General features: G+C 46.0%; 1 protein-coding gene across 6 annotated transcripts; it reads right to left on the bottom strand.

Moving 5' to 3' along the window:
• Nucleotides 1–708: 708 nt before the first annotated feature.
• Nucleotides 709–15,582, bottom strand: SLC20A1 (solute carrier family 20 member 1). Of its 6 annotated transcripts, XM_081263893.1 has the most exons (12): nucleotides 14,323–15,571; nucleotides 13,814–13,955; nucleotides 13,357–13,696; nucleotides 13,076–13,216; nucleotides 12,813–12,898; nucleotides 9,036–9,132; nucleotides 6,748–6,867; nucleotides 5,153–5,422; nucleotides 4,486–5,044; nucleotides 3,630–3,815; nucleotides 2,798–2,882; nucleotides 709–1,613 (listed from the first exon to the last, which is right to left on the bottom strand). In XM_081263893.1, exons 3-12 carry the CDS (start codon nucleotides 13,691–13,693, stop codon nucleotides 1,458–1,460), a joined length of 2,037 nt encoding a protein of 678 aa, XP_081120019.1. In that variant the 5' UTR covers nucleotides 13,694–13,696; nucleotides 13,814–13,955; nucleotides 14,323–15,571; the 3' UTR covers nucleotides 709–1,457. The 6 variants fall into 6 exon arrangements, with proteins under 6 accessions (XP_081120019.1, XP_081120017.1, XP_081120018.1 ...); XM_081263891.1 differs by having other exon boundaries at nucleotides 13,357–13,955; XM_081263892.1 differs by lacking the exon at nucleotides 14,323–15,571 and having other exon boundaries at nucleotides 13,357–14,316.
• Between the last annotated feature and the right edge of the window lie 5,758 nt (nucleotides 15,583–21,340).

The raw sequence follows: 21,340 nt of genomic DNA, 5'->3' as shown, positions 1-21,340 counted from the left end.
GTTTAGTTGAGAGCCTGTCTCAAAATGGGCTAGGGCTATAGTTAAGTAGTAGGACACCCCTAGGTTCAATATCTGGCACAAGAGTTAAAAGCCTAGTTTTTTTTTTTTTTTAAAGAGAGTGAGAGAGGAGGGAGAGGGATAGGGAGGGAGAGAGAGAGAGAGAGAGAAAGAGAGAGAGAGAGAGAGCATTTTTTTAATATTTATTTTTTAGTTCTCGGCGGACACAACATCTTTGTTGGTATGTGGTGCTGAGGATCGAACCCGGGCCGCACACATGCAAGGCGAGCGCGCTACCACATCCCCAGCCCCAAAAGCCTAGAGTTTTTAAGTGAAGCTGAGCTATATGTACACACGAAACTTACCATTCTTTGTAATATCAAAGCTAGAAATAATCTACAAGTTAAAAAATAGTCCACTGAAACAGGAAAAAACTTAGGCTGTTAAAGACAATGTATAGATGTACATGCGCTAACACAAAAATGTCTAGGTTATGCTATTAAAAGATGCCAAGATGCTACCATGGTCCCTACAGAGCAATGTCATGTAAATTCTGGGATCACAGAAACCTAAGAGTGAGGGATGGTGAAGCTGGAAAGGAGCTTTGACTTGTGAAGATATTTACATGCTCCTCAGAATTACATAAGGCTAACTGACCAGGAGCCAGATGATCCAAGTATGTCAAACAAACACCAAGACAACACGTTTTCTAAAAATTGTAGGCTTTTTTTATTCAGTTAAGAGGTAGACAGATGAACATGGAAGGCTGTCCCATTTAACTTACCCAAAGTACATATTCCACTTCATTCATGCATCCCACACCACCAGAAATCTTAATAACCAAGATTGCCAGAAGGCTTTTCTTCCTACTTCTAAGCAATAATGGTCAAAGAAGTCACTAATAAATGTTCACTGTGTCCAAAGAACCCTCTAAGAAGTTCCCACACACACGGGGAGAACCTGCCACAGCGACAGGAGGCAGAGTGCCAATGACTACTTCTCTAGGAGGAGACTACAGGGGAAGCTTCAGATAACTGGTTTGCTGTTAGATCCCTGTGCGTGTTAGGGCAAAAGCTGGTGAAGCCAAAGAAGCAGAGGATGCTCTGCAGGATGGCTCTGCGTGGTTCTCTCACTCTCTCTCACTCTCTCTCATACACACACACACACACACACACACACACACACACACACACACACACATTATCTTCAGAAGACAACATTAAAACATAATGGAATTGAAGCCTGATACAAAAAGTAGAGAAATATGTACAGGAATTCACAGCCCAAAAGGAAAGGGGACCTCAGAAGAAACCAGTGGAAACCTGGCTATTTTACATAGCTAATTTTGAGACAAGTCATATTTAGCACAAAAGCAATTATAGCATAATTAACACTTCCCTCCCATAGCTCCCAAACTTTAAAAAGACTCTCGTCAGTCTTCGGTAACACTGGAATCATTCTTAAAGGATGACATAATAGAAGACTGCCATGATAGCAGCACTGATGACGCCAGAAATCGGGACCGTAACAAACCAGGCCATAAAAATGTTGCGAAAGAGCCGCCAGTCAACAGCCTTCTTGGACCGGAGCCAACCAACAGAGACAACAGAGCCCACCTAGGAGAGAGACAGGGGAAGGAAACTGGTTAACATGCCCAACATATTTTGGCAAAGACACCCAGACAATTGGACAAGACCAACTTCATAAAAGCTAGATCCAAATACATTAAGATTACTACTCATGAGAAGATGAAGACAGTATGAGAATCCAATCAATGAATCAGTGTTAACTACCCTAAAACATGGTCTGAAAACAACACTTCCTCTTCTCTCCTGAACTACAAGAATCTAATGAACTCACACTGCTTTTAGATTTTCTAAAGACCTTCTAGAGGGTGAAACACTATAAGCAAACTTGAAAATTCACAAGCATTGTCCCACAACGTTTTAAAGACAGGAACCATCACAACAGTGTTTTTTATGTATTGTTCTGATAATGCGTTTCAAGATTGAATAACCCGCCGGGAACGGGGCTCACACCAGCAACTTTGCAGGTTGAAGAAGGAGGATTGCAAGTTCAAGGTCAGCTAAGGCAGTTTAGTGAGAGCCTGTCTCAAAATGGGCTGCCCCCATACACCCCACTAGAGAAGGATGACTTGGCAGGTTCCACATAGCACCAGCCTCCATTCCTCTGGAGAAGCCCTGTTCTTCCTTTTCCCGCAGTTACAGTCACTCAAAAACTTTCAGACTCACCAAGCTTCTCCACACTGCAGCTCTGAGGGCCCTGATGTGTGCTTTCTGTAAGAAAACTGCCCAAAAGCCCAGCAAGGATCCCAGGCTTCTTATAACCAGGGCATCAGCCTCCACGCAAAAGCCCCCCCAGCCCCAGCTATCCGGCAGGCCATTCTACTAAAACACATCCAAATTACTGTGAACGGCTTCCCCACAGAGAAGGAACATACGGTGCTCAGAGATACCAAAAAAAAAAAAAAACTATAGACTGCCATGATGGAGGATTAAGTAACAAAGAGGTCAGGAGCCAGAGGTCACAGCTAGCACCACAGAAGAGAAATTTTCCATTATTTGAGGAAAACACATATTTAACTGCTTAAAAAAGTAAGAATAGGCAAGAAATTATAAAATGTAAGCCTATATTCTTATAGTTATCTGTTCTAATTTGTGAACTCTTCAAGACTCCAACTGCACAAAACTTACTAAATCAAAATATCAGAAGTGAAATAAAACACCCTACACACTAATAGAAACACCTGGAAGATGTACTGAATTCACTCCACACTTACTTTGCAATGTGTTGTGCTGATGGGAAGGCCAATATTTGAAGCGATCACCACAGTGAGGGCAGACGCCAGCTCAATACTGAAGCCACTGCAAACACAAAAAGACTGTCACAAATTCAGCTAAAACTTCAAGATAGCAATGTGCTTTGTTCTACTGAGTGATAACCCTCCCCGGCCCCCCAACATCATTTTAGCCAATATCCATCATCCACTTTAAATTGGGTCATGGGGACTCCCACTTTCCCAATCCTGTAATGACTGAGAGTTTAAGTTCTTTGGGAATTTGTGTGTGCGCGTCAGGGATGAAACCCACGGCCTTACACATGCTTGGCAAATACCCTGCCACTGAGCCTCATCCCCACCCCACCCCTAAATTCCATTATTAAAGTTTTTAATTTTGTTTTGAAGAATTTGGTAAATATCAGTCTTAGCTCCCAAGTAAAAACAAATAAATAAAATCCAGGTATACACAGCCATCCACCATTAGCATAACACATCTTCCTCTGAAATTTTGTTAGATCATTGAAGGTGAGTAAATAAATATTCAACCAACAGTAAGTAAATCTAAAAGGTTCACACCAACAATGAGAATACCATCAAAAAAATCACACAAACTTGGTTAGTCTCATGTTAGCAACATATAGTATTACATGTCTTTTCTTTTTCTAGTTGGACACAATACCTTAATTTGTTTTTATGTGGTACTGAGGATCGAACCCAGGGCCTTGCACATGCCAGGTGAATGCTTTACCGCTGAGCCACAGCCCCAGCCCCAGTACTACATGTCTTAAGAAATAAATACTAGCCTCTCTTAAGACCTGCTTTTTCTGCTTACCTAGAGGGTGTGATTGGTGTCAGATCCTTCCCCATGGTCTGGATAACTCTCCTTCCCCAAACCCACAGTCCAGTGCAGATGCCAACACCACCATAAAGTAGAAGCCATATTGGTACTGCCTCTTCCGAAGAAACATCCCCGGTGACATATATCAGATACAGAGCAACCAAAGGACCAATGGCATTGCTGGAAGAAAAAAGGGGCACAGATGACTCTTAAGGCAGAACTAGATCTGACTTACTAGGTTGACTAAGGTCATTCATCAAGCCCATTTAGCAAATCAACCTTTTTTTCGAAGAAAACCAATGGAACACCAACATACACACAGAAGAAAATGAAATCTGTGATGGGGGAGGTGCCGTGCGGCTGGTGGCCTCCTCCCTCCCACAGGTAGCTCTCAGGTTCCAATGAACTTTATAACCACAGAACTAAGGCTCACCCACCCAGAATTCCATTCAACAGGGGAGGGATTTTAAATTTTTCATCTTACATCCATAATTTACTAAAAATCTACATCCTATCTGGACAGATAAAGGTCTCTCTGTGAAACACATCTGTATTTATCACATACAGAACAATTAAAAACATTCTCTCTGAAGAGCAAAACTTCCTTGTTTTATTAAGTCAATGATTGCCGCCGCCTCATCTGATGCAGTCTACTCAGCATCTTGCGCGTGGCAGAAGTACCACCCCAAGGTCGTAAAAAGGACAAGACAGGTTTTTTTTTTCTTTTTCTGATGCTGGGGATTGAACCCAGGGCCTTGTGCATGTGAGGCAAGCTCTCTACCAGCTGAGCTACATCCCCAGCCCTAAGACAGTTTTAAAATAGAGGTGGTAAGACTCAAAGTGGACTGACCTGACGTCATTGCCACCATGGGCAAACGACCCGAAGCAAGCTGTGAGGATCTGTAGGAACTGGAAGAGGATAGAGACTTCAGGCTTGTCCTGGTCAGACCATTCTTCCAGAGAGCCACTACTTCCTTTTCTGTCGCCCAGACCCATCTCAGCCTTGACACTCAAGTCCATCTCAGATGCCGAGTGGAGGTCAGACACAGCATTGCAGTAACTGGTATAACTATCCATTCGAATACGCTTCTTGGTGTCTGCATTAGGCCACGTCAGCTTCTCCATTTCTTCACCCTTCTGTTCACCTTCTTTGGCACGGAATGAATCCAGGGGCATGCCACAAATTGCCATGGTGTAGGAAGTGTAGCTGTTATTGCGCCTCAAGGGCTTGTCTCCAGAATCTCCCATGCAGTCTCCTACCTTGGCCAGATGCAATTTATGGAGCAGCTCTTTATACAAGCCAGAATCTTTATGCACAGTGTGATACTGGTAGTGGCCACTGGAGTTTATCTGGTTGCTGACGGCGTGACTAAACTGAACGAGGTTCCCATTAGGCAGCTGCACTGTGCCTAGCCAAGACCAAAAAAGGTGACATTCATTACCAAAAGCACCAGGTCTAGACCAGCAAGCCTGCTCACCTGTGCAGATAACTGCAGAACTCTGGAAGGTGGACTCACCATTCATGGTGCCGTCAATGCTGGTCTCCTCCTTCAGGTCCATGCTGGGGAGCCTCTCCCGCTCTGGAGCCTCCTCCAGATCCCCAAGTTTGAAGGACACTGTTCTCTCTTCCACCACGGTCCGGAGGGGCACAGTGGCAGGCCCCACCTCAGACACGGGATTCCTATTTTCGACATCACTGAGAGACAGCTTTCTTTCTTCATGGTCTTCTTTCAAGCTATTCTTTTTTTCCATTAAAGGGCTTTCAGAAGGACTAGACTTTATTTCTCCTAGGAGAAAAAAACGGGTCAGGGTTAGCTTGGTATTGACCATACTACCTTCTTCCAAACCCCCATTCTTCCACCCCCAAAAACTTATCTCACAATAAGAACATGCATAAAGTTTTGTTAAAACACAGGTTAACTGTCCTGCCTGCTTTACTGTCTGCCAGGAACTCAACTTTCACTTGGGATGGAGCTAGCCATGCAGTACTCCCTCTAGCAGGAGTCCCAAATTTTTGCTGTAAAGGACCAGGTATTAAATATTTTAGGTTTTACATAAGGTTCCACTCCACACTCATGGTCTTTAATTTTACAACCTTTCACAAATGTAAAATACTTCTTCACTCCTTCAGTGGAAGGTAGCTCGAGCTTGAGCTGAAGATCAAATGAAAAGACTGCCCCCAATTCATGTTCTTTTTTGTGTGTGTACCAGGGATTGAACTCAGGGGCACTCAACCACTGAGTCACATCCCCAGCCCTTTTTTGTATTTTATTTAGAGACAGGGTCTCACTGAGTTGCTTAGCACCTTGCTTTTGGTGAAGCTGGCTTTGAACTTGTGATCCTCCTGCCTCAGCCTCCCAAGGTGCTGGGATTACAGGTGTGTACCACTGTGCCCAGCCTAATTCATGTTCTTTATTTAAAAAAAAAAAAATTCCCCAAATTTCAGTTTGAGTTCAAGCAAAGTGACACAGCTCAATGCAGGAAACTAAAGATGACACCTTTCACAGATACCTGCATAAAACAGAGATGTGCCTATGATTCTAAATCCCACAGCCAGACAGGAACACTTCCTGTCCAACACTTGGCTCAGGCATCTCGGTCAAACCAGACTAGTGGTAAAGCAAGATCTGTCTCATCTTCTCCCAGACTGAGGAAAAATGAGGTCAGGGAGTCCTGAAAGCCTCGCTGCCTGCCGCACAGCCGAGAAGCAGAGCCTCTCAGAGGCTCCGGAGTTCGGCTGCAGTGACACAGCAATCTTCCCAGTCACCGCAGTCTGTGCACCCCTTGCTGCAAAGGACAGCACTCACATCAGGAATGCAGCATTTGTAAAGATGGAAGGGCAGAATATAATTTTTAAAAGATCACAGCCCATAAGGAAGATTTAAAAAGGACTGATACTAATCAAAATTTACTCAGTAATTAGCAGCAATAGTGTGTTATAATGGCCACTAAAATGATTCCTGCATGGGACACCTGGAAATGTTTACTATAGAATTTTCCATTTAAAATCTCTTACTTTGCCAATACTATCCAAATAGTAGGTTATAACAAGTGGTTTAAAAAAAAAACACAATATTACTAGTTAAACTTTTCTGTTACAATTATTACTTACGTTCAATTTTTCTCTTCATCCTGGGACATACAAAGAACCAGACGATAAGGGCACAGAAAACTGCACATCCCACCGAGATGAGGATGGTACCCCACAGAGGAAGTTTGTCAAAGCCCAGCACTAGGAGATAAAATGGTGCATCTTGAAAACCCCAGGGCAACAGCCCCTGCAATAACGTGCAAACCCTCCTGTGGGACAGAGGCTTCCCCAAGCCAGCCCGTCACCCTGGACAGCTGCAGCTAGCTTTAATTCCAGAGCTTATTATGCCTTGGCTACGTGAATCTGGGAGAAAACTCCAATGACCATCTTAACACCACACCAGTTTTGGCCCAAACACCAGCAGACTCAGCTTTTCAAATACTGCCTTTTTCTTCTTTTTCTTGGCTTTCCTCTGACGACCTGTGACTAGCTATGAAACAGAAGCACTCTACTCCCCACACCTCATTCCTGAAGTCCACCTGCAACACGGTTCATCTGCACACACAGATTACACGGTTTAGAAAAAAGGGGGCTGGCACCCACACATATCATGCTGAAATAACTCTGGGAAAGTCACCACGTCTACTGTACAGGCCTTGAGAAAAGCCTGATCAACTCTCTGAAAACATCATCAAGCTAAAGAAAAACAGGGACATCTACCTACAACAATCGGTTCAAGAATATTTTAAATAACTTTTTTCACAAAGGAAAAGTCTAGTAACAATTTCACTAACGAGCCGTACCTGAGAGAGAATTGCCACCAATACTTTGCATGTGGCTCAAGGATCAGTAACCCGAGTCCTCACCTGCTTTTCACTTGCATACCAACAGGCTCCAAGCAACTAGCCTCTACTAGAGAGGGAAGGGTGGCCCAGTAACAGCACTGCTCAAATCCGAGACATGCTATGAGAACCTACATGCAGCTCAGACAACAGCTCAGTGACTGTGCTTGGTTTGTGTCACTTTGCTCATTAGGTATTAAATTACTCTTAAAATGGAAATTCTATTGTCCCCCCCAACAATTAGCCTTTTAAAAATCAGATATAAATTTAAGTGCCTTCACAACTAAAGTTCTATGGTGGCAGTAAGACTGCATGCATTTTAATCCTGCTTTCAGTTTTCCTTGCACTTCAGCACACAAACTAAAACATATGAGCCTCATGGGAGATTTTTTGGTTTTACATGAAGAACTCCATGCGTAACGGAATGGAAATTCAGCATGCAACCCTTTCTTCATCTGCAGTATTTAGTAAGGAGTCTTGTATTCTCCAAGATCAATAGTCTCATAAAGTTATCTATTTCTTTACTGATATTCCAAGAATAAAGGCAAGGTTAAAAATACTGTTCGTTCCATGTTTTGGTCAGTGACTTATTACTTCAGTGAGACTTTAAAAAGCAAGTCACAACCCATTAGTCTTAGTAAGACACAATAAGCATTTAAAAAAATTTTAAAGGATATCAAGGTAACAATAAATGGCTTCACACTGTTTTAGCTGTCTCTCTCTCTACAATTACATATACATGCAGGTGCCCCCGGCGGCAACAGTGTTTTTCTTCCAGTGGGTCACAGTCGAAATATTAAAAGCCACAACTTACAACAGAGTCATGAATCCTGCAGCCAAGTAAGCCTAGATGCCAAAGCTACTCTCCTGCCTGACAAGGTCTAAGTTACCAGCTTCTTGGAGTTGCTAATTAAACAGGAGCACCATAAGTTAACTCATGCCTTGCCTCAGTCCCATATAAAAGCACCCGTTTCGACCTTTACGCTCTCACATATTATTACTTTTCCTCTGAGCTGCTGGGATTCTTCTTCCAAGTGTACTTAGACCAGGTGTTAAGCATCCCAACTCTTCTCATTCAAGCAGATTCAGGGGAGTAAATTTAGCACTTAGAAACAAAAGTGGCTCCACTCGGGAGAGAAAAACGATATCCAGCAGGCCAGTCCTAAATGACTGATTATTGAAGAACAGATATAACTAGTGACTCTTCAGTGGTTGAGGTATCAATTCCAGCATTTTTAGCATAGATAAGAAAAAGGGAGGGAGAAGGTCATATATTATCGGTGGATCCTGTGAAGACTAAAGAGGAAAGGTCTGTAGTGATTTAGAATCTGAGCAGGTCTCTTTTGGTTGAAAAACTATCTAGGTTAACTCAGCATACACTAGCCTGCAGCCTTCTGAAATGGGCGCAGGCCAGCCACCTTCTAGGAGATTTCAGCCCTGTAAAGCAAAAAGGGGTAAATTGGGCATTTAATGCAAGTTTTGTAAATAACTTTAAATTCACATTTAAGTATTTTGATATGTACTTACACGGTGCCCCAGTATACATGATGGAAAAGAGGTTTATTCCAACTGTGCAGGCATAAAAAACTGGCAAAGCTCGCAAACCATTGGGAACTGGGTCTGCCTATAAAACATTAAGATCAGTATCTTACAAGTTGTACAAGTTAACCCATTTCCACAGAATCGTTAACAGGGCAGCTTCCACTGTAATTCCCAAGGCCAGCTGGGCTTTCCTGCCCTTGCTCCTGGAAGTCTCTATAAGATAAAGTCAATTCCATCTTCTGCTCCAAAATGGCCATTTTTCTGCTATTTTTAATAACAAATCTACCTCCACTAGTGACTGCTAACATCCTGAATCATCAGTTCCAACACTTATGTTTCTAAAGCCTTGAAGTCCACATGTAAACCCAAGCCATGCCTAAAGACGCACTCCACCTAAGAGCTAAAAGAGAGCTACAATGTTAGAATACTGCCCCCCCCCACTTTACCTTCAATACTAAAAACTAAAACAGGGGGCTGGGCTGGGGCTCAGTGGTAGAGCACTTGCCTAGCATGTGAGGCACTGGGTTCGATTCTCAGCACCACTTATAAAAAAAGGTCCGTCAACAACTAATAAAGTATTTTAAAAATTAAAAAATAAAAAATAAAACAGGTAGAATACCTGCAATAACCACCTTATCTAAATATCTGATACAGCATAATTAACATTTCCAAAGTGGAAAGATAAATGTCAACTGTGCACTACTCATCCTAGTTGAGTCTACAACTATTCTGGGCTGGCGTGGTGGCACCCCACTGGAATCCCAGTGACTCAGGAGGCTGAGGCAGGAGGATCGCAAGTTTGAAGCCAGCCTCAGCAACTCGGCATGTTCCTTTCTCAAAATAAAAAATAAAAATGATTGGGAATGTAGCTCAGTGGTAAAGCACAGCTGGGTTCAATCCCAAAAACCTGTTCTGAGCACTGAAATACCGGAAGAAGTAAGACCAAAAGCCTGTCCTCAAAGAAGAGACATTCATAGTCTAGTACAGAATACTGCACCACACTAGCAAACGCAGTGTAGAAAAAAATAAAAGATAAAATAAGAGGACAAGACAGGAGGAGGAGCACATTTCATTTGAAGGGGGCAGGGAGTGAGCCTCAGCTGAGTTTCAGGGTATGAAAGGAGCAAGCTACCCAGCTGAGGAGTGGGGAGGACAGAGGTATGGGCAAATGGAAAGGCCCCGAAGCAAGGTGAACAATTCACCAGGGTGTCCACTTTTCGTCAAAGGCTAACTTCGAAGAAAAAAAAATAAGCCCATGGCCCAACTCTGAATATTAAAACACAATAAGGTTCCAAAGACTTCACTGGGGATTTCTCTCAAAAAGATTAAGTTCTATTTAGTAATAGGGCATCTGCAAATCAAACTGCAACTGACTCGTCAGAGTTACGAAGTCGCCTATACATTCAGGTTCAGCTTCTTCACAATTACGTATTCCCTGAGGTAAAGAAACAGTAATCACGTAGCTGGAGACAGGGTAGAGAAAGAGTAATCCTACTCATAGTACATTATGAAACATGAGTTCATGGTTTAAAAACAAAATTAACAATTTTAGGAAAAAGGTAAAAGAAAAGTCTCTTCTTTTTACTCTCTCTCTCCAACCTCCTCCCAGTCATTCCAAGAGAGAAGCAGGGAGAGTGATTTTATGAAATAATACTTACACCATAAGCTACTCAGCACACATTTAAAACTTTACTTGGAAGTGATGTGACTATCTTATCATTTAGTTATCATTTAGTTAGCAAATGGATCTTCACGTTTCCTCTCCCCAGAACAGTTTATGTTTTACATATTAAAGGGAACATATCCTAGAGAAACTAAATATGATTCCAAACAAGTAGAAGAATGCTAAAAGCTTGATTTTCTTTGGCTAGAACTTAAATACAACAGGAAAACTTCATCACTACTGTTTTTGTTGAGTGTCATATTTCTTCACAGAAGAACTCTGCCTTTTCCTACTCAAAGGCCAACACCTTTGGGGGAAAAAAAAAATCAGAAAATTTTCAAAAAGCAGTATTTTTTAAAATAAAAAGAATATTTTAACCTCAACTTTAAAGATCAAATTTTAAGAATGTGAATGTATCTTAAGAGTCAAATATGGAGACTGTAGAGCTGGACACCTCAAAGCTTACTAGTCTAAGGATGTTTGCTTGAAATTTAAAATCAACAGCAACCACAAATGTTCATACTCATCCACTCATTACTGACTCGCATGCAAGAGTGCAAGCAGGTGAGTGTGGGTGTGCAAAGATGCTCAGGGTGAGCACTGAATGGAAACCCCATTCCAATCGTCCTTGCCCATGCCCATCCCCACACCATTAGATACATGTGGCTATGAAATTAATACATCTAACTTAAGCTCTCAGTAGAGGTACCTGGCTTGCATTCCTCAAATGAGATATCAAAATCCCTCGCTGCTCCTCAGAGAAGCTCCACCTACCCTTCAGGAAGGGCTGATTTATTCTGTGGAGATCAGACACACAATTTGTCTCCAGAATCAGAATGATCTACTTCCCAATAATCAAAAGGGCCTGTATAAACCTTTGTAAAGCAGGAATTCTTAACAAAGGATGCTGTTAATTTTTCTGGTATGCAGTGGGATAGGGGATTCTAGAAAGAACACAATACTCTGGATCCTGATTTCTGGTGAGTTTCAAATGTAAGCACATCACCATGTACCACAGATGTGGGCAGTGGGAGTACAGGTACCAATCATACCGGCTTCCTGACTGAAACTGCCGAACTTAAGAGCCAGTACCAATGAACTTTCTACTGTCACTTTATATCAAACTATAAATGTTCCAAGTATTAAACTAGTGTGTTCTGCCAAATCTCAGGCTGTGGATAAGGGTAACTGGAGAATCACTTTCCCAGTTAATAGAATTTTTATAAGACAAACCCAAATTCTTCCCTAGAGAAGTTCAGAAATACAGAAGACAAGAAGAGGTCTGAATTCGTTCTTACCCTTGGGATTAAGCTGTCTATCTCTCTTCACTCAGATTTCTACAGTTTAGGGGCATTTTTTTAAGTGAATAACAATGGGCTGTTAAGAACATTCACCTTAGAAAAAGGGCAACTTTGTTTCCTGGGAAAAATGCATTTATTCTTACTGTAACTCAGTCCAGTGTCAATGTAATCCCTTGTCTATTTTGGAGGCAGCATCGAACTTCTTGATAGAAGAAATGCTACTAGGTACCTCAAAAGGGATTTTCAAATACACAGGAAATTAAATGGTTGCCCAATCTGCCACCATCCCCCGACCCCCACAAAAACTTATCTTTATTGGTTCTTTTTTACCTATAGTGAGAATCACAAGAGGTTGAAGCCTCATTTAGAAATTTTATAAACTGGTTCCAATAGTCAGCACTGTGGAGACCCATTTAGCTGTAGCCATGGGATGTTGTGACTTGTTGGACCCCAAGCTTACAATTTCAATTATCCTGAAAACAATGGTGTTTTCAATGAAGTAATAACCTACATACAGCTGGCAAAGCCACCTTGAATGTTTCCTTACTTTTTTTTCCCTTCCAAGCCTGTTCCTAACATGCCCCATGATACTCGACTTTTTCCTTCCTGAATGTCTTCTTGAGTATTAAAAACTCGCTTCTTTCATGCAACTCCTCAACACACAAGAGATGCATAGATCAAAGAACTTTTCAAGGCCACATAACTACATACCAATCACATCTTCAAGAATGTCACCCAGTGTGAAAAACAGACTGAGTGTGACCCCTGGAAGGTCACAACAGGGAGGAGAAAGATTACCTTGCGGAGGATGAATGCACGCACAAGAAAGAACAAGATTCCAGACATGATACCAGAAAGCAGTGGAGAGATGAACCAAGACATCACTGGAAAAAAAAGAGGAAGGATAAATGTAAACTAGTGAAACTCAGAAAATACTTTAAATGTTAAATGCTCCATTTCAAAACTCAAAATCTGCCTATTTTACACCATTTACAGATATATGCAAAGCCAAGGTAACACAGGACCAGAACAAAAATTAAGCCATTCAGGATTAAACATACCAATTTTTATCAGTTCAGACCACTTGACACCCTTTTGCCCCTTTGCCACGAGGGAGAAACCAATGGTTGCACCAACAATACAATGGGTCCCAGAAATGGGGAGCTTCAAAAATGAAGCCACTAGTTGCCACACAGCAGAACCTGAAACAGAGCCAAATTATATACACATATCATTATGTAAGCAATATTATGAACGAAATAATCTGAAAGGTTCAGCACAAAAATGGAACCACCCATGATACAAATTCGCTCACCCACCACAATACATAAAAAGAACTCACCAAACATCGCGCTGACTGAGCCGGCCATGAGCAGATGCTCTTGGCTCGAGTTGTACATGTTCACGTCAATCAGGCCCTTGCGGATGGTGTCGCTCACCTTCGCCCCCAGTAAGACCGAGCCCACAGTTTCGAAGATGCTGGCGAGGATGCAGGCTTGCTTCAGGGTCACCACGCCTGAGCCCACAGCTGTGCCAAACGAATTTGCCACATCATTGGCTCCCACGGAGAAGGCCAAGACGAAGGCGATGATGAAGCCCAGGATGAGCATCCACAGGAACTGCTGCGCCAGGGGACCAGACGCGGTGCTGGCTATCAGCGTCGCCACGGTAGATGCCATGCTCTCGAGTAGTGGTTGGATTGATAAGAGAATTACTGAGCGGCGTTCAGGGTGTGTAAACAGAATATGAGGTATCAAAATCGCTATAATAAATAGTATATAATATATAACATTAAATACTGTAAACTAGGGCGCAGGCGAGCCGGAGTCACTGCTATACGCTGCGGGAGGGCGTCTGTTGTCTGGGGTGTCTTTGGCTCTGCAGGGCTACAAGCGCGGCGCAGAATCCCATGGCGGATTAGAGCAAGGACGCAAGTTTATCCTGGGGGAGAACACAACAATAGCGGCGCGCCCTGGGGGCCGAGCGGCGAGCCGGTCGGGCTCCGCCCGCGGCCCCCGGCCCGCTATCCCCGTCGCCAGCCCCAGCGGGACGCGCGGCGGCGGGGCACGTGGCTCGGGTCCCCCACGCCGTCCCGCGCGCGCGCTCGAAGCCGGAACAGGGCCGTTCCCGCGCGCGCCACCCGGGACCGCCAAAAAGGCCCGCGGGCGGGCTGGCGGACGGGCGGGCGCGGTTGGGAGACGGCAGCCGCGAGCCAGGAGCCGCCCGCCGCCCGCCGCCTCCCACGCCGCGGGGCCCGCGCCCGCCCCGGGAGAAGAAAGAGCCTCGGCGAGGCGGCGCCGCCACTCACCAGGGGAACCCGGGTTCGCGCAGGAGAGGAAACCAGACGGCGGCGGCAACGGGGCGCGGGCACACTTGCGGCCGGCGAACCAGAAGGGCCCGGGGCGACGGCGCGGCGGGCGCGCGACCCACACGGGGAGCGGCTGCGGGTGCCTCAGCAGCCGAGAGAAGAAAACACGCAGCGCGCGCCGGCAGCCATCACTCTGGCGGAGCACGCCGCCGCCCCTACTTATAGCCGGCGCGCGACCCGCGTGACCTGCCGCGCCTCGCGCCGCCCAAGCCCCGCCCCCGGCGTGACGCGGTGCCTGCCGGCCCGGCGCGCTCGGCGAGGCGAGCCCTACGGCGGCGCTCATTGGCCCAGGCCGCGCCGCGGCCACGCCCCTGGCGGGGAGCGCGTCCACGTGGGACAAGACGGCCCCTCCTTGGCCCCTCCCGGTGTCCCGCAGTGTCCGGTCCCTCTCCAGGACCGTGCCAACCCTCTCCTGGCCCTCGGAAGTCGTCTTGCGGGCCACGGAGGCCACGGCCAACCTTATTTCTAGTGTCTCCCACTCGGCCCCGGTTTGCGGCGCCCGCCGCACTTTGAGCGCAGTTAGGACTACCGCGCCTGGGTGTCACGCCTGGCCGCGGCCCCTCCGGGCTGCCAGGTGACTGGGAGGGGAGTTGTGCCCTAGGGCCCCGGATCCCGTCCTGGCTCGCTCTCGCACCTGCGATTTGTCCTTGGCCAGACAGGCTGTCTCTCGCCCAGCGGTGGGGCCGGGCCACTCACGTGGTCGCTTTGCTCCGCAGTCACACACTTGGGTGAAAACTGCAAGGCTAAGGAGTCACGGGTGCCTGTCAGCGGCCCCAGCTGTGGCACAGAACTTCAGGATGGCTGTGGATCGTTAATTTCCCCACGGCAGCTCTGCGTGTTCTGCCAGGTCGGCGGCGCGGTGCGTGAACACTGCCTGGGATTCAGATTCTGACACTTGCTGCAGTGTGTCACCTTGAGCAGATCCCACTCTCTCGCAGACGCGTCATCAAGAATGTGGAGTGTTAACAGGCACTACCTTCCCTGTGGCCGGAATTGGATGAGGTAGCGAATGACTGGAACGCAGTAGGCCTTCAGGAAATGCCAATTTCCGTTTGGCTCTTTCCATGAATATGCCTGCTTTAGGATGTAGTAGGGGGTTGGTCTCTTTGCATCCTGGAAGCTTTCCTGTCCTTCTGGGATTTAAGATTGCTTCCTGGTCCCCTGTGTGGTACTGGGTGTGACTTTGACACTAATAAAATTTGTTGTGCACATTTGGGGGTGTTTCATTATATGGCTTAAATCAAGACTAACCAATCATGCCATAGGAGATTTAAGGTTGTGATCTTTTGGCAGGGGTATAGTGAGATTAAAATATTCCAGCCAGAAATACCAGGTTTAGAATGCTCTAGAGCCCTCCCCACAATTTTAACAGAGCACTGAATAGCAGCAACAAAAATGTTGTAAATCGTTGCCACATCTGAGTCATCCACAATGACTCCACCTAAGTTAAACTTCACCTGACTGTCCTCTGACTTGCTCAGAACGTGTGGTACAGTTATATGAGTTACACAGAGCTCTGGGGCCCAAGGTCATGCCTGCCAAAGAAAGTTCATGTCCCAGAGCATTGACCCTGGAGGGTAATTCTGGTACCTTCGGATGTGCTACTTCACAACCTTTATGTTATATCAAGATTATGAAAACATTGAGTAAAAAGGACTGTTAAAGGTCCTTAGCAATAATTTCCAAAGTATTTGTAAGAAAATTTTTCCATCATGTGTTTTCTCAGTCTGTGGTAGTAACTCTTAAAGTTGGCAAACACAATAAGACCACAGTAGGGCAACAAAGATGATTGTCACCAAGGTGGGAGTGCACAGTCCAGGGAGGGTACTCAGGGTACTGGGCTTCAGTGAGTGCAGTGCAGTCCTCTGGGACCTGTACCCACCTTGTTTCCAAGGGGCTTCTTTATGCTCCCATAGGAGGAGAGACATAGGGCTTTGCCTCTAGAGAGAAGTCAGACTGCCTAGAAATGGAAAAGCAGAAGGAGTGTGAGGACCCCCTGCTCTGTCTACAGATGGCGTCGGTTCTTCTGGCCTTTTCTCTGAATGCTGGGGAGAGCGTTCTCCACATTAGAATTGAGCCTTTGGTACGGACAAGCTCTGGAGCCTTAGGGAGGCCAGTTGGTCTGGTGATTAGACACATAGACTGCAAACTACTGGCTCAGCTCCTCTGTAGTCACATGATCATGGGCAAATATATTTTCCACCATGGTTTCCTCATCTGCAAACAGGAGAGATGGAGAGCCCTCCTTCACATGGCTGCTGGGAGGGCTACATGAGTCAACATCTGTTTCTGTCCTAAAGGGCATCCCAGCATGTCTGAGCACTCTTTATTCAGTGACTGGCACAGGACTGACTGCACAGCCCATGTCTAAATTGTGTGTGTGGTGGCCACAGGCCCTCTCCTTTCCCCAGTCATCTGGACTACTCTGTTGGTAGAGAGCAAGGGTCCAAGCAAATCAGGCTGCTGCCAAAGGGGGAAGAGCAGCATGTGGTGCCTGGCACATAAATGGGCTTACTGGCCTGCCCCAGACCCTGACTGCCCACAGGAGACTTGATGAGTCACCACCCATGAGCCCAGGGGTTCCTCACCCACAGAGGACAGAACAACACAGCCTGCCACCAGCAGCAGAACACCAAACCAGGCTCTGTGGGACTTTCCTGGGGATATTTCCATCCCTTACTAACAGTGGGTGGAGTTGAGCTGCCAAGAGCTAGGAAGGCTGGGTAAGCCTCTCCAGACCTCCGGAAGTCAGGACAAAAAGAGGGAAAGATACCACATGGACTCTCTGAGCTCAGAGGGACTAACAGTCAAGGAAACGCGCCTAAGGTCACATTCAATGTGCATGAAGTAAGCATCCTGCAGAAATTGCTGGGAAGCAGGGGACTCAAGTGGGCCTGGGAACAGTGTGGAGCAGGACCAGAACAAGACAGTTTCCCAGGCTGTCTCTTAGTACCTGGGTGGGAGCAAGGGGAGAGTGCATTCTTGGCAGAGAAGATAGCCACCTGCAGGTAAGCAGCTCCTCTCTGCCTGCCAGTACCCTCCCCATGCTTGGGGCCAGGCACTATTTCAGGTCCTCTGCATGTAAGATCTTGTGTGATTCAATAAACCTCTGCGGAGGTACTTTTACCTCAATTTAAAGACAAAGAGACTGAGGCCCAGAGAATGAACTCACAGTTAAACCCGCAAAGAGCCCTCCAGACTTCAAGCTAGTGCATGCCTTCTCCCAGCCCACCCGCAGGTGCAGGGTGACTTGGGTGTCAATGCTCATTTGCACTTAGGCTAACACATCTGCTTCTCTCTTCTGTTCTCCTTATTTGTATTAACTGTTGCTTTTCCCCGCCTGTATTTTAAGGCTCGTCAAACCCTACTGGAAGAGAAAAGGGCTTTTCTAGGAGACCAGTGTCCAACAGTGGCCCAGTTTCCCTGGAGGAGAAAGAGGTGGGAAGACAGGGCACAGGTTCTCTTCAGAAATAAAGCTGTGGCCTGACCATCTCTTAGAGTTACTGAAAACTGTGCTCTTGAGTCTTCCCAAGAAAGGAAACCGCCTTGCCATTCAAACCCCGCTGTGGTCAGCTTCTACAGGAAATAGGATCAAAATATTGTTTCCAGGAAGGGTACCATGTCACCCCTGTTTCTCCACCTACTTTGGATGTGGTAGGCCTTGTCCTGACGTTTCCCAAGTCCTCTCTCCTCTGAGCAGGACTGGCACCTAGCCCCCATGGCTGTGCCCCTGCAGGGTCCAGGGCAAACTTGGGGCCTGGGGGGAGGTAATGGTGGGTGAGGGATGCCTTCAAGTACTCACTCAGCCAAGCCCTGATGTGGAGACTCTCAGGTTTAGACTGGCCTGGGGCCAGCATCCCACAGCAAGAAAGAACTGGATTAGGCTGGCCCATGGGTTTCTCTGCCAACACAGAAGCTGGCCATCCCCCTGCAGATGTGCCTGCTCCCCCCACCTCTGTCCACTCATCTCATTTGGTTCTGTATTCACCCATGGTGGATGTGATATGGCAGAGGACGCAGGCAGAGAGAACAGGAACGCAGTTCTCAGAGCCTGGAATGGTCCAGATGGTCCTCTGAGCGGGCCTCAGGACAGCACAGCATTCTCACACTTCAGAAAACCTCTGGGGGGCTGGGGATGAGGCTCAAGCGGTAGCGCGCCCACCTCGCATGCGTGCGGCCCGGGTTCGATCCCCAGCACCACATACCAACGAAGATGTTGTGTCCACTGATAACTAGAAAATAAATATTGAAATTCTCTCTCTCTCTCTCTCTCAAAAAAAAAAAAATTAAAAAAAAAAAAAGAAAACCTCTGGGGAGACTTACACGGGGACTTCCTGTCTTCCCCCAGGCTCAACTTTCTCAGCTCTGCAGGGAAGAAAGGCAACTTGCTAGAAATTTAGGAACTCTATAAGGAAGGTCCTGCAGCTAAAAAGGGTCAGTGGATTTAGACTAAGAAAGTGCGGGGATGGCCGGACATGAGTCACCCCCAGAGTCATCTCCGGGTGGTGGGGGGCACTGAACCTCAGCCTGTCCGTGGCTTCCCCCAACTCCTCATTCCTTCAACAAACAGCCTACTGTGGTTCCAAGAGATGAACGGATTGACCAGCCCACACCCTCACAAAACACAAACTCCTGGTGTTTAATTCCACACTGAGGTCTGGCTATCTGCCTTCCATCCCCCTCAGCCTCTCCTCCCCTCCGGACCTGCCACTTCTTACCTACCCACACACCTCATCTCCGTACACCCAGATGTATCACTTCTTGAACCCGATGGACTATGTCAAGCTGCTGGTCCCCCCAGTCTACCCTCTCAGGGTAGTGGGTCAGACTCACCAGGCCCCCCTCTCAGCCAGCTCAGGGATCCTGTTCATCTGACCCCCTCAGCAAGGCAACAAGAGAAAGCTCCACACCCCACAGGACACAGTGGGTGGAGAAAGCTGCTGTCTGGGAGTGACTCAGGCCTGCTTTGCTAGTCCCCAAACCCAACTGTTGGGTGACAGAGGGTTCAAAGAGCCTTCAGCTTTGGAAACTGAAAAGCCTCACGGGAAAGACTAAGGTTCAGAACAAAACCAGATTTCTTCATTTTCAGTAGAGAAATCCACTTCTCTGATAGAAACCCTCTTGCCTTCTGCCTAGAGCTTTGCTCCTCAAATTGTGGTCGGTGGACCAGCAGAGGAGCTTGCAAGACCTCAGGCCCTGCCCTAGATCTGCTGGCTCAGAACTGCTTTTTGATTGATTGAACCCAGGGGCTTGCACTTGCCAAGCATATGCTTCACTTGGAATCTGCATTTTAATAATATCCTGAAATGATTCCTAAGCACATTAGTTTGGGAATTACTGATAAGAATAATAATTGTTGTTACCTGGTAGGTTTAGAGACAGTATGTTGACGTGATTTTTCAGTCAGAAACAAACAAACAAACAACAACAACAACCCACCAATCTTTTCCAATGTTGAGTCCTATTTTCTGAACAATTCCTCCTGCCCTCATACGTAAGGGGTAATCAGCGTATACGTGGGCTGTGGGGTCAGGCTATTGGAAATTGGACTCCTGGCTCTACCATTTACCTGCTGTGACTTGGGCAAGTTGCTTCACCTCTCTGTGAAGTAGAGATCACAAGGTCATTACAGGGCTTAAATAAGCAACAAGTATAGAACTCTGCCTGGTGTTTAGCAAGCCCTCATTTGGTTACTAATTGGATTTGGTGTCCCTAGATTTTGTACAAACTACATTTACCATTATTTAGATGAAAAGCTTCTGTAGCTGATGATCTCATCCATTGTACTTAAAATTCTTGCCGGTTGTATTTTCCAAAAGTGACTTTGCTTTCAGGGACCACTTAACTGATTCCTCAAAATACATCTATTTCAGACAGTTCATTTATTCTACCACTCAATGCCCACCATGGGCAGGGAACTGAACTTGTTGACTTACGTTGGATAATGCCTCTACCTTCTTAATGATGATAACTTATAAAAACCTTAAATATATATGCATATAGGACTCACTCTCCTGGTACTAGGTACCCTCAGCTGAGTGCCCTGACACACACCTCCAATCTTAGCTATTTAGGAAGAGGCAAGTTCTAGGCCAACCTGGACAACTTAGCAAGACCATGTCTCAAAAAATAAATAAACAAATAAAAGGACTGGGGATGTAGCTCAGTGCAGAGTGTTTGCCCAACAAGCACATTGGGTTCCAGCCCCAGTATCTCACACACCACACACTCATACACATACACACACACACACGCACACACACACACACACGCACACACGCACACACACACACACGCACACACGCACACATGCACACGCAAGTAGCATTGTTTCATTTTATCTTCACAACTGTGTGATGCAGACAGAGCAAGCACAGGGAAATGAGGGCCCACAGTCACACAACTGGTAAATAAGGGAGGAGCCCTGGTATAGGGGTCCTGTGGGTAGTGGATGGATGAAAGGCACTGACTGGTGTTCTGTCCACCGCTCTGTGTAGCTTCCGGATTTAAACCAGAGGAGCCAGTTACGGGAATGAGGATGAAACTTTCAGGCCAGAAAAACAGAAGGAAGAGAACTTCAGATGACCCTGATTGCAAAGACTTTCTTCCTTTATCCTCATAAGAGTTCATACTCGTCAGATTGTGTTCTATTTAGTTCACAAAATATGGTCATCAAACTGTTAAGACTAGTGGATGAAATCGGTTAGGGCAAGAGGAGCTCCAGATTTACAGAAATTATTATAAGAAATTCATGCTCCTGTAAAATGACACCTAGAGAAAAGAATCAAGTTAAGTGTGCACCTCCCTAGAATCCCAACTTTCTGGTCTAACCCCCAGAATAACAACCATTAGCAGTTCCTTGAAATAAACACATAGAGGTGGGGTTTTTTTTTCCCTTCTAACATACACCATTTCTCTTTTTCAAATCAGATGAAATCATACCATAAAGTTATGCAAC

The sequence above is a fragment of the Spermophilus citellus genome (genome assembly GCF_964194105.1).
Source record: "Spermophilus citellus genome assembly, chromosome: 13".
NCBI classification, from domain to species: domain Eukaryota; kingdom Metazoa; phylum Chordata; class Mammalia; order Rodentia; family Sciuridae; genus Spermophilus; species Spermophilus citellus.
Note: the sequence above shows the minus strand (reverse complement) of the source record. Positions and strands in the feature narration are given on the sequence as shown.

Bases quoted from the DNA above. Each gene is read 5' to 3' on its own strand.
- SLC20A1 (XM_081263891.1), bottom strand. From the start codon at position 13,693: ATGGCATCTACCGTGGCGACGCTGATAGCCAGCACCGCGTCTGGTCCC. The intron at 9,133-12,812 runs GTAATCTTTCTC...AATGTTTTATAG, and splicing joins GTGCATTCATCCTCCGCAAG to GCAGACCCAGTTCCCAATGG. The intron at 5,045-5,152 runs GTGAGTCCACCT...GGTCTTGGCTAG, and splicing joins CATTGACGGCACCATGAATG to GCACAGTGCAGCTGCCTAAT.